General features: G+C 43.1%; 1 protein-coding gene across 2 annotated transcripts in view; it reads right to left on the minus strand.

Moving 5' to 3' along the window:
- grik2 (glutamate receptor, ionotropic, kainate 2) overlaps positions 1 to 13,924 on the minus strand; it is a 340,023-nt gene that overhangs the window by 39,294 nt on the left and 286,805 nt on the right. For both annotated transcript variants that reach the window (XM_082550857.1, XM_082550858.1), the window contains exon 15: positions 5,130 to 5,355. In XM_082550857.1, the coding sequence (XP_082406983.1) occupies positions 5,130 to 5,355 (226 nt within the window). The remainder of the gene's footprint in view (positions 1 to 5,129; positions 5,356 to 13,924) is intronic.

The following is a 13,924-nucleotide window of genomic DNA, read 5'->3' on the forward strand; positions in this document are numbered from 1 at the left end:
AATCCAATTGACTGGGAATGATATGAATAGAGATATACATGTCTAAATTAGGTCCCATAGCTGATGGTGCATGTCAGGGCACAAACCAAGTCAGGAAGTTTAAGGAATTTTCTGTAGATCTCAGAGACAGCATTGTATGGAGGCACTGATCTGGAGACTGACAGTGGACTCATCTCTGTGCTTGTCCTGCTGGACCTCAGTGCAGCGTTCGATACTGTCGACCATAATATCCTATTAGAGCGATTAGAACATGCTGTAGGTATTACAGGTACTGTGCTGCAGTGGTTTGTATCATATTTATCTAATAGACTCCAGTTTGTGCATGTAAATGGAGAGTCCTCTTCACACACTGAGGTTAGTTATGGAGTTCCACAGGGTTCAGTGCTAGGACCAATTCTGTTTACATTATACATGCTTCCCTTAGGCAGCATCATTAGAAGACATAGCATACATTTACACCCAGCTCTATCTGTCCATGAAGCCAGATAACACACACCAATGAGTTAAACTGCAGGAATGTCTTAAAGACACAAAGACCTGGATGGCCGCTAACGTTCTGCTTCTTAATTCAGATCAAACTGAGGTTATTGTACTCGGCCCTGAAAAGCTTAGAAATATGGTATCTAAGCAGATTCTTACTCTGGGTGGCATTACCTTGGCCTCCAGTAACGCTGTGAGGAACCTTGGAGTCATTTTGACCAGGACATGTCCTTCAACACACATATTAAACAAATATGTAAGACTGCGTTCTTCCATTTGTGCAACATCTCTAAAGTTAGAAATATCCTGTCTCAGAGTGACGCTGAAAAACTAGTTCATGCATTTATTACTTCCAGGCTGGACGACTGTAATTCATTATTATCAGGATGTCCTAAAAACTCACTGAAAAGCCTTCAGTTGATCCAAAATGCTGCAGCAAGAGTCCTGACAGGGACTAGAAAGAGAGAGCAGATTTCTCTTGTTTTGGCTTCCTGTTAAATCCAGAATTCAAAATCCTGCTCCTCACATACAAGGTCTTAAATAATCAGGCCCCATCTCATCTTAATGACCTTGTAGTACCATATCACCCTATTAGAGCGCTTCGCTCTCGCTCTGCAGGCCCACTTGTTGTTCCTAGAGTATTTAAAAGTAGAATGGGAGGCAGAGCCTTCAGTTTTCAGGCCCCTCTTCTGTGGAACCAGCTTCCAGTTTGGATTCAGGAGACAGACACTATCTCTACTTTTAAGATTAGGCTTCAAACTTTCCTTTTTGCTAAAGCATATAGTTAGGGCTGGACCAGGTGACCCTGAATCCTCCCTTAGTTATGCTGCAATAGACATAGGCTGCCGGGGATTCCCATGATGCATTGGGTTTTTCCTTTCCAGTCACCTTTCTCGCTCACTATGTATTAACAGACCTCTCTGCATTGAATCATATCTGTTATTAACCTCTGTCTCTCTTCCACCGCATGTCTTTATCCTGTCTTCCTTCTCTCACCCCAACCGGTCGCAGCAGATGGCCCCGCCCCTCCCTGAGCCTGGTTCTGCCGGAGGTTTCTTCCTGTTAAAAGGGAGTTTTTCTTTCCCACTGTCGCCAAAGTGCTTGCTCATAAGGGGTCATATGGTTGTTCGGTTTTCTCTGTATGTATTATTGTAGGGTCTACTGTACAATATAAAGTGCCTTGAAGCGACTGTTGTCATGCTTTGGCTCTATATAAATAAAACTGAATTGAACTGAAGACTTGGAGGTTAGTCTGTCGTCTGGTTTCCAACTCCAGACCAACAGGCAAGCGCAGTGGACCAACCAAGAACTGGAATTGGTTCTTGGGTATACAACCTGTACCAAACAATCCAACGAGAGCTCGCAACCAAGTATATTTCCTATTTTGTGGGGTGGCTGTGGCTCAGGTAGAGCAGATAAGCTACTGATTGGAAGGTTGGTGGTTCAATCCTTTGCTTCCCCAGTCTGCATGCCAAATATCCTTGGGCAAGATACCAACCCCAAATTGCCCTCCGATGCGTTCATCGGAGTGTGAATGTGTGTGAATGTTTATTAGTTGCACTTGTGTTTAGAAGTGCTTGTATGAGTAGGTGTGAATGGGTGAATGAGGCATGTTGTATAGAGCGCTTTGAGTACTGCGGGAGAGTAGAAAAGTGCTATATAAGAATCAGCCCATTATTTTATTGTGTTAGCCTTTTTGACAATGTGCACTGTGTTAAGTTCGACTTCCTGTTTCATTAGTCAGACTTAGTTCAGTTATATTCTTCCCTGTTTCTAGTCATCTTTATCCAGTGTGTTTAAGCTCTCAGTTTCTTTCCCATGTCTCTGCCAAAAGGAGGCAGGGCCTTGCGGAGCAGTACCCAGTGGTGAGTGAGTTTGACTTTTTCCCTCCAAATCACCACAAGTCGAAACCTACTGTTCAGCAAACCACAAGTCCAGCAAAATATAAGACTGTTTATTATTTGCACTGGGCTGTCAGAAGACTGGTTATTACCAACTTCCATCCATATGAACTGTTCCAGCATCTGAGACTCTCTCCCCGGAATTTGACTTTGAACCTGACCATTTCTCTCCTCCTGTCATTATCTCAAACCTGTGTCTCAGCCTGTTCCTACTCGCAGGACGGCTAGGACCCTGACTTCCCCTGCACCCTTCCAGTTTCCCCGGTGAGGGTGGATAGGGCCCAGCTGGTCCCTGTCCCTGCCGTGGTTCCTTGAGCGGCTAGGGCTTTGCCTGCACCCAGGGCGAGGGCAGCTGAGACCCAGTTCACTCCTGCTCCATATCTGTTCCTTGGGTGGGGATGACTGGTATCCAGCTTGCTCCTGCACCTGTCCCTGTGCCTAGCGTGATGGTGGCCAGGACCTAACCCGTCCCTGCACCCATATCTGCTCCTCAGGTGGGGACGGCAAGGGTTTAGCGAGTTTCTTCACCTATACCATTTCCTAAGGACAGACGGCCCAGCCATCAACTTGAGCTCTAGCTGCACCATTCAGACCTTGCTGCTAGCCCTGCTTTGCCTCAACCAGAGGTTTCCCGCACGGGCTGGCCTTGCTCTATCTGCAAAGCTGCGTCACCGGTGACCTCCCAAGCCGCCATTCGCTGTCGCATCACCCTGCCGGTCCACAGTGAAGTGCCGCTGCCTTTGCTTGAAAGTGCTTCATCCTCAGAGCCTGCAGCTCAGTTTGTGTCAACCAACAGTGACCCACTTCCACAGACATCATCACTCAAGGGTGAGCGAAAAGCATTTTTTCCTCTATACCCACCCCGAGTTTAAGTTTACGTGCAGTTTTCTCCGGCTTTGAGGATCTAAGGGCTGTTCTGAGTACTGCCGAACTATCTGAAGCCAAAACTTTTTTTAAACCTGCATTTGAGTGTTTTGATTTGGAGTAAGGAGGTAAGGAAGTAAAATGAATTTATATGGCACTTTTAAAGACAGGAATCTGTTACAAAGTGCTTTACAGGGAACATAAAAACAAAAGCCAGTTATCCATTCCTGAGGTGGCCCATGGTACAAATGTATCCCTTGCTTCTGAGCCAGTTAATAACAATGACGTATAACACTGACAGTACAATCGCCTCTCTGTGAAAGCTATAGCTTGATTTTATAATTTATGTGAGGTTACTGTTGCAAGATCCCTGCCATCTGTAACTGTAAAAGAACCTAGCAAGAAGTTTTCGTCTTACTGTATTTGTAGCAAATTGTGAAAATCTGCTGCTTAATCTAATAAAGTGTTTAACAATATACCCTATGTTTTCACCTCTCTATTTGTGTTGCACTGTTCTTCTGCATGCTGAAGATAGCAGGGACAATCCTGGGGCTAAGTATTCCTCCATAAGGATTACCCTCTGGCATGTGTTGCAATGTAAACTGTCAAGGTACGGTTAAGTTTGGTTTTAATGTGCAACAACAAAGCAAAGTATACCACACCTCGATATATTCATCATCTTGATTTATGAAACATCAAAGCAGAATCATCTCTTTGATCCTTCCTACTACTACATTACCAGTAGAAGTAGGCTATATTACCAGTAAATCACTAATTATGTGGTAAAGGAATGACATAAAATATGTTTAAAAGCCACTGTGAAGTCAACAAAATAACAAAAAAATAATAATCAGGATTCTGTTCAACATCAGACAATGACACCTATTATGAACTAAACATCAAATCCATCTAATTAAAGGGCTTACAATAATTAGGCTCTCACCTCTATCCTTCAAGTGCAGTGTCAAAGTGGAAAATCTGTATTTGCTTCCATTACAGAGCCATCAATAAAGCTTTCACAATAACTGCTTTTTTAACCTCCATAGTGTACAGCCACTTAATATACTGAGGTGCTGTTCTGCAACAAAAACATGTTCTTTGCAATTACACTTGAGTCAAAAGAGATACCTATGTTAAAGGACCTGACCTTTTATGTTAATAACCCACTTAAGGCATAAAATTTGGCATAATGGAGGACATTTCTGGACTGAAATCCATATTTCTTTGTCTGACCTTATTGATATTTTTAAAGAGAGTGTGTAAAATCTCACCACTAGAGGTCAGTAGATTGCAGACTGGAGTCAACTGAATTCTGATTTCTATGGGGGGTGCTGTAGGACAAACAACTCTGGCTGCTGTTCCTCTCTGATGTAAGCTGTCAGTCTGCTGTTTACCTCAGCTATCAATGTGTTCATGTTTATTTACTCTCAATGAGGCTTTGAAAAAAGTATATTATCGAAGGTCACTTCTATCCGTTGACAGTGATACCGAGGTGAGCTTTAAGCATATCCTGATGGGTTTTTTTCGGTGCGTTAGCTGCTGTTAAATAAGAAAAAGAACAAAAAAAAAAAATACAAATTTGCTAGCTAGTAACTGCATCTGCAGATTTTTCCCCTAATTGGAGACATCATAGTGGCTATGTTAGTCTTACATTTCATGCTGGCTCAAAGTTCTGACGTTGCCAATGAAGAGCAGAAAGGAAGCACATTTCAAAGAAACAGCAACTCAAAAGGCAACTAAAACTTGATTTCAGATTTCCTAATGCATTGCAAAATAGATCGCTCTAAGTAGTTTGTAGAGTCTAGAAAAAAATACTGTATATGCGACAACCTTAAGAGCATTTGTTTCTAAGCAAAACACATCATTATAACACGTGTCACATACCCATTGGGGTCCCGACCCCATAGGCTTTTGAGTCAATGAGGCCTCCAATCTGTGTGAGGTTGCAGTTGCGCTGCGTGACAAATTCGATGGTGGTGGATTCCATGAGGAATGCGTAGTCCGAGGTGAGCACACGGTGAATGCCTTCCTCGACATTCTTCACCATCACAGAGTGCCGCCGACTGCTCATAAACTCCCACATTTTGTCATATGTTGAGATCTTGGTTTTCTGAGGAGACATAGAAGTGTAATGTGAGAAAATAATATTTAACTACTTAAACACAAAGCAATTTATAATTTAGCTAAATGTATTCATTGTAAAAGCCATGTACTGTATGTTTTGATCATCCTAAAGTTGTAACGTTAAATTTAGAGATTCATAAAGAGTTAACGTGTGTGTGTGTGAGTGACATTCATACAATCACACTTTCAAATACTGCCAATGCATGCAATCATCTACTTTCCAAATTTCATTAGGTTTAGCAGAATTTGTTTGGAGCTATAGCAGTACGTCATGCTTTCTGCCTGCCTCCGTCAATATCGCTTACGAGTGGAATATAAGTTGAAGCAGACAAGCATGCTAAACAGCAGTGTGAACAGTCTGAATTTGTATGACCATAATGTTCTTCTTTGATGCCCATAAAGCTGATAACACTTACAGGCATAAGCAGCAGCAGGGTACTCTCAGTAGCAGAGCACAGTGCCCAACTTAGTACACCTGTAATCACCATGAAAAGTCCAAGACCACATTACTGTCTGGGGAGGCAGATTTGAAGCCATTTTTGAAGCTATTTGAAAAGCAATTAAGTCACATCTTCAAGGTCCTGCCCGCCATTATTGTGTGTAATGACTTTTTGTGGCTGGTCGATATTTTAGATCAACTGGGTGATTTGTGGAGTGCCTATCAGAATCTTTTGGAGTCACTCTTGACAAATCAGGCAATTGAGCATGCAAGCTTCAGACTGCTGATAAGGCGAGAGCAGTGGCTGTGAATACACAGAGAGTCAGATAACCACCTATACTCTAAGTCAGGCAGACAGCCAAGGTATTTTTCCAAGAGCCTACGCACAGGAATTCAGAGCTGATTTCATTCAAACCATGCGCGAAGGGGTGGGAAGCACAACTAGTGCATACAATGAATAGCTGCCAAACCAAAATAGTTCAAAAGAATCCATCCAATATGTTACATCCTCATAGTTTAGAAATACTGGATCAAAATCTTATGAAATTCAAAATTACAAGTACAAGCTACTGAAATACTTTGTGCTGGCTGATCCTCTTAAGTCATCACCAGTTTAATAAAGTTTTCATCCACCTGCTTCTGCCATGATGGGAAGGCTAATGCTGTCCTCTTCTTTTATTTCTGCTAAACCCTCAGTGAAACTGATGACACTGAAGGGGCCTTATATTTGTAAATGCTTTAAAATATCCTGGTTCATCCAAATCGTTGCTGTTGAGTTAGTTAGAATTTAGAATGAGTTTTGTATGTTCTTAAATAAAGTCTTAAATTGACAGATTTTCAAAGGTTTATATATACTCATCATGGGTATAATGTCATGGTAATTCTGAGCTTTTAATGATTTCTTTAAACTGTTAAACTGTTCTGTCTGTTCTGGTTCTGTTTCTGTGTTTTGTCTTCTGTCTCTGTCCTAAGCTCGTGTGTCTTATTCCTGGTGTCAATGTTAGTTATTTCCTGTTTTGTTTTGTGTGTGTCCTGTGTTTAGTTTTACTTTCTCTTGTCTCGTTAGCCAGTCTGTTCAGCTGTGTTCCCAGGCGTTTCCCATCTCCCTAATCACCTGGTGTGTATATACTGGCTTGTTTTTGTATTTTGTTGTTTCAAGGTACAGAAAGGAAATGACTAGTGTGCAAAAAATCCTTGACCAGTCCCCTAACATAAAAACTGTCAGCCATGCTGGTCACTATAGATGCATGATTAAAGAAGAATCCTCTACTTCTCCAAAGACTTCTCGTTTGTAAAATATGTTAACAGAACCGAGGGAGGAAGAGTGTAGACAAGCTCCTTCATGTCACTGCTGTGGTAAATGAGTTCCTTTATAAAGCTGCTGCAGGATATCTGCTCCTCTTTGCAGCCATGGCCAGTGGGTTGAAGCTTCCTCTGCTTCCGCTTTCCAGGTTTTCTTGATCACCTCTTCTCAGTGGTCTTCAGGCCAGTGCTGTCCACACCACCCAAACCAGTGGGGTCCGAGCCATCTGAGCCAGTTGGTCCTGTTTGGCCTGAGGCCGAGGGTCCCTTGTAAGCTGAACCCAAGCCATAGGGTCTCTATCTTCTCTTCCAATTCGTTGACCACTGGCTTTGCTTTCTGAGGAGTCTCCGTCAATACCAGCCTCCAATTAATCATCTTTGCAGCAAGATAAGCCACATCTCTTCAGTTGCCCATTCCCAGGGTTCCTTCATTTTATTCATTCTTCATTCCCCTGGCCGATTCCCTGAATTTATTTTTCCTCCTGAATTGCTTCATCTCAGTTTTTGGACTCCTGGCAGACTTCCTGAATGGTTTTGCCTGCACTGGCCTCTGCCTCTAGACCTCAATACTGTACATGACTGGGCCAACCTCCTCTCTGACTGTCCTTTGGCCGGGCCAGCCACTGGTCTGTTTTCTGTTTTGTTTGGACTCTTTTTGTTTTTGTTTCTGTTTCTTCTGCATACCAAGTATGCTCGAGCAAGACACGGAATCTCAAGTTGCTCTCCGATGCATCCAGAGTATCAATGCGTGTGAATTAGAAATAGAAAGCACTTAAGCATGGAAATTTGAAAGGCTTCTATAAATGGGTGAATGATGCATGTTGTGCTTTGAGTCAGGAAAATCAAGTAGAGTAGAACAGCTGTATATAAAAAAAAAAGGTAAACTAGGCCATTTTTTTAAATTAGCTCCAGGGGTTAGAAGATGAAGATTATGTAGACATACCAAGGTGAAGTCAGAAGGTTCTCTGTGATAAATGTTGCCTTCGACACTATTTTTGATGTCTCCTGTCAAGACACGTCATGTTGAGAATGGTGTGGTCTACTCCTTTAAAAGCAGCAGTACATCTCAGTCAAAGGTCCTCAAGGTAATTAAGTCTTCAAAGTTCAAATTTGGTACTGTGGGCAGTTTCATGCCCAGAATGCTATGACCATCTATAAAGGACTTTAGTTGTAAAAGGAATTATGATTTTCCCTAAAATTGTGGAGATGAATAGACGTTTTAAAATAGATCTAAATACAGAGTGAACTAAAGCATTAAACGTTTTTTAATTTAATCAGTGAGAGTACCAAAGCTTGTTGATTCAATTCAGTTTTATTTATACAGCGCCAAATCACCACAACAATCACCTCAAGGTAAACCCTACAATAATACAAAAAACCCACAAAACCCCAATAATCATTTGACCCCCTGTGAGCCAGTGTTTTGGTAACAGTGGGAAGGAAAAACTCCCTTTCCACAGCATAAATGGAACAGCCTGCAAAGAGCTGGCTGCCAGTCGGTGGTAGACTGCTGCCTACTGGGAGTCTGCACTTTTTCTTTTTGGCTTGCCTCATGGAGACATGCTTGCATAAACCAATGGATTATAACAATGGATAACATCAAACCCATATTTTAGCACCTGCTGTTGGACTGCAAGGTAAGTAAAACCTTTTTTATTCCTTAATTTATGTTTAGGACTATGTCTCTTGTAGTTATTAACTTAGGCTATCACCTTACAACACTAACAGAGCAGTTAACAGTAGTTTAGTAGCTAACAATACTTAGAGTTGTCATAAAAACTAAGTTTTTACTTTTATAAAAACTAAGGTTTTATAAAAATAAGGTTGTCATAAAATAAGCTGGCCATTATTATCGTAAATATGTATAGAGAACTAGATGAGGTAAGTTCTACTTTAAATAAGACATTAAATATATTTTATATATGTGTATATACAGTACTGTGCAAAAGTTTTAGGCAGGTGAGAAAAATGCTGTAAACAAAAAAAATGCTTTCAAAAATATGACTGTTAATCATTTATTTTTAATCAATCAACAAAATGCAGTGAATGAACAAAAGAGAAATCTAAATCAAATTAATGTTTGGTGTGACCTCCCTTTGGCTTCAAAAAAGCATCAATTCTTCCAGGTACACAGTCAGCCAAGACTACATAACTAGGCACTGCCTGGATTGATTACAAGAAGGCGTATGACTCGATGCCCCACACCTGGATCCTGGAATGCCTAGACCTATACAATACCAACAGAACCCTGAGAGCCTTCATCAGGAACTCAATGGGGATGTGGTGGACAACATGCTAGGCCAACTTCAAGCCCATAGCACAAGTCACCATCAAGTGCGGGATCTACCAAGCAGATGCTCTGTCCCCACTGCTGTTCTGCATAGGCCTGAACCCCCTCAGTGAGATCATTAACAAGACTGGCTACTAATGTTCCCTCTAATTTTTCACGTGTCTGAGCAACACACAAACTCCCTGAGCGTCCCTTTGACCACCGTGAGCGACATCAGACGTGTGCGCTGTGGTCACGCCGGCATCTCATCCATCCAAGTTACATGATTTATTAAAATAATCGAATTACAGCCTTTACATTTATGTTAGACTACTTTTAATTAACTGCTTTAGTCCACTTACAATAAAAATTAATAAATAAATCTTGTTCATGAGCTGTGTAGCATGTTAACACTATTGGAAGTAAACATAACTTGAACTCCAATTTCGAAAAACAAAACTTACTTTTTTTTATTATTTTTTATAAAGCTCTGACTTGTATTATGAGTCTGTGGTCTGGGAGAGAGTCTGTAACTCTCTGTCTGCAAACTACAATATTTAATGACCAATGTTGGGCAATTAATTATATAGTTACTTCTTCAAAAAAGTAACTGACTTTGGCAAACAACAAAGTTTTTTGCAGCTATTTTTTTAAACGCAGCCAAGGCGTTTTTTTAAATAAACATTTCAAACTATTTACAGAACAATCAGCTGTTCTGCATCAAATCTGATGCCACACAAATTATTTGTGCCACTCCAAAAAATAATTTGTGTCCACTATGAGATGAAGGAGAACAACAGCCTGATACCTGCAGGCCTGACAGCAGCAGATGTATCACTGCTGTAACACCTGTAACACTCAGCAGTCGCCTCATTGTTCTGACACACACAACAAAACTACTGACTCAATTAACTACTGATTTTATCTACTGTTCTGATTTTATCTGTTTTGATTTATATACTGTTTTGTTTGTTTGTTTGTTTGTTTGTTTGTTTGTTTGTTTGTTTGTTTGCTTGCTTGTTTTAATCAATTTTAAATCATGCTTTTTATTTGTTTTTGTTTCTAATGTCTCTGTAAAGCACTTTGAATCACCTTGTTGTTGAATTGTGCTATACAAATAAACTTGCCTTGCCTTACACTACACACTGCCTACACAAGATTTGCGCTGAACGTCTCAAATCTCTCACATCTCAAAACACCGCCGTCACTCCTAAAACTTCCCCCCGTTTCTTAACAACAAGATGCCACTTTGCCAAATCATTTTTTGATTGGTCGATACGGTACTTTTTTGGACCAATAGGAAAGGTGGGGGGGGGGGGGGGGTTGTTTTTGCTCACAGGCTTTCGAGCCTTTTTTCTTATAAAACGGCGTTTTACCGTTTCTTCCCGCAGTAAATATAAACAACGGCAGTATTCAGGAAGAAAACCAAGCATTGCAGATATTTTTATCATAACTCTGGTTTTACGTGGCCGATCAACACAATTTAAAAACTGGTATAAAGTCCACACTTTGTCCGTCAGTTGTTCCGTCTGTCCTGCTCACATCTCCAATGGTTGTACACGTTGTCATTAACGTAGCTTCACTCCTCATCAGCCACGCTGCTTTGCTAGCTAAAATACTGGTATCAGCACATAAGGACGCTGTCATAGCCTGTCAACCACGTTGATTGGCTGCGTATGGCCTGTAAATGGCCTGTATTTATATAGCGCTTTACTAGTCCCTAAGGACCCCAAAGCGCTTTACATATCCAGTCATTCACCCATTCACACACACATTCACACACTGGTGATGGCAGCTACATTGTAGCCACAGCCACCCTGGGGCGCACTGACAGAGGCGAGGCTGCCGGACACTGGCGCCACCGGGCCCTCTGACCACCACCAGTAGGCAGCGGGTGAAGTGTCTTGCCCAAGGACACAACGACCGAGACTGTCCAAGCCGGAGACTGTCCTCGAACCGGCAACCTTCCGATTACAAGGCGAACTCCCAACTCTTGAGCCACGATCACCCCATATATATACGCATCGGCTTAACTATGGGATAAGGAGGCATCGTTCTAATCCCATATGGGAGCAGCCAGTCACTTACTGACTAACACTGCAAAACATGATTGTTGAAGTATTAATTTTAATTTCAATTCAGGTTAGTTTTTTTTTTTGTGCGCCACGCAGATTTTCTGTGCGCAGAGACCGTGCCAACAGAACAGTGCGCAATTTCGCACATGCGCAGCTTAGAGGGAACATTGCTGGCTATGGATACCGACTACGGAGTGGAGCAGTTGTCAGCCACCTCCTGTACATGAATGACATCGAGCTGTTTGCCAAGAGTGAATGAGACATCGATTCACCGATCCACTACAGCAACGATATCGGAATGTCATTCGGACTGAATAAATGTAGTCAGATGATAACAAAGAGCGGGAACATAGTCAGAACTGTGGGGATCAAACTACCAGAAGGCAACATCACAGACATAGAGGACAGTTACAAGTACCTGGGGATCCCGCAGGCAAACCACGAAGAGGTCGCTAGGAAAGTTGCAACCACCAAGTACCGGCAGGGGGTCAGGCACGTCCTGAGGAGTCAGCTGAACGGTAAGAACAAGATCCGGGCTTTCAACACCTGTGCCCTGCCCGTGATCAGGTACCCTGCTGGGGTAATAAGCTGGCCAAAGGAGGAGATAGAAGCCACTGACATCGAGACCAGGAAGCTCCTGACCATGCATGGAAGGTTTCACCCCAAGTCCACTACCCTAAGGCTGTACGCTAAGCGGAAGGACGGAGGCCGGGGACCAGTGAGTGTCAGCACCACGGTCCAGGATGAGACAACGAACATCCACGAATACATCAGGAAGATGACCAAACGCGACCATATGCTCAGTGAATACCTCAGGCAGCAGAAACCCAAGAAAGAGGAAGAAGGACAGGCCCCTGCACGGTATGTACCACCGGCAGATAGAGGAGGTGGCTGATATCCAGAAATCCTACCAGTGGCTGGACAAAGCTGGACTGAAAGACAGCACAGAGGCACTAATCATGGCAGCACAGGAACAAGCTCTGAGATCCATAGAGGCTGGGGTCTATCACACCAGGCATACATGGAGCGCCATAACCAAGTGGCCGACATAGTGTACAGGAACATCTGTGCCGAGTATAACCTGGAAGTCCCGAGGTCAAAATGGGAGACGCCCCCAAGGGTGGTGGAGAATGACCGAGCTAAGATCCTGTGGGACTTCCAGATACAGACGGACAAATGGTGGTGGCTAACCAACCGGACATAGTGGTGGTAGACAAACAGAAGAAGACGGCCGTAGTGATCGATGTAGCGGTTCCCAATGACAGCAACATCAGGAAGAAGGAACACGAGAAGCTGGAGAAATACCAAGGGCTCAGAGAAGAGCTCAAGAAGATGTGGAGGGTGAAGGTAACAGTGGTCCCCGTGGTAATCGGAGCACTAGGTGCGGTGACTCCCAAACTAGGCGAGTGGCTCCAGCAAATCCCAAGAACAACTAAGATTTCTGTCCAGAACAGCGCAGTCCTAGGAACAGCTAAGATACTGCGCAGGACCCTCAAGCTCCCAGGCCTCTGGTAGAGGACCCGAGCTTGAAGCATAGACCGCCCACAGGCGCAAGAGGAGAATTTTATATAGATATATATGTCTGTGACGGTTCTCAGTCATCCAGGTCATCGTAGTCAAAGGAGCTTGCAAAGAAAGGCGTCTGGACTTCTTTAAGTTGCTTGAAGACGTTTCACCTCTCATCCGAGAAGCTTCTTCAGTTCTAAGGTCAAATGGTGGAGAGTCCCAGATATAAACCTAGTGGGAGTGACCCTCCACAGAGGGACAAAAGGACCCCCTGATGATCCTCTAATCGCCTGAGCCAAGGTGGGAAACTGGGCGTGGGTCCCAATCAGCCAGGGTTTCAGGTGAGTTCATTGTGAAACCTGGCCCCACCTTATCATGTGAATTCCTGAGGTCAGATGGCCCAGGATGTGAGTGGGCGTTAAGGCGTCTGGGGAGGGAACTCAAAACTGGATTATAGATGGCAGAGAGTTGGTGTTGTAAACCCCCGCCTCTGTTCAAAGATGGTCGCTCACAGTGGACATAGATGGCTTCTTTCACTCCTCTTTCAAACCATCTGTCCTCTCTGTCCAAAATGTGAACATTGGCATCCTCGAAAGAGTGTCCTTTATCCTTAAGATGCAGATGGACTGCTGAGTCTTGTCCTGTGGAGGTGGCTCTTCTGTGTTGTGCCATGCGCTTGTGAAGTGGCTGTTTGGTCTCTCCAATGTAGAGGTCTGAGCATTCCTCGCTGCACTGTACAGCATACACCACATTGTTAAGTTTGTGTTTTGGCGTTTTGTCTTTCGGGTGAACCAGTTTCTGTCTGAGCGTGTTGCTGGGTCTGAAATACACTGGGATGTCATGCTTGGAGAAAACTCTCCTGAGTTTCTCTGATACACCGGCTACATAGGGGATGACAATGTTGTTGCGTCTGTCCTTCTTTTCCTCCCTCGCTGGTGTCTGGTCTTCTTTTCTGTGCCTCTTT

Source organism: Aulonocara stuartgranti (assembly GCF_965226115.1).
Source record: "Aulonocara stuartgranti genome assembly, chromosome: 11".
Lineage (NCBI taxonomy): Eukaryota > Metazoa > Chordata > Actinopteri > Cichliformes > Cichlidae > Aulonocara > Aulonocara stuartgranti.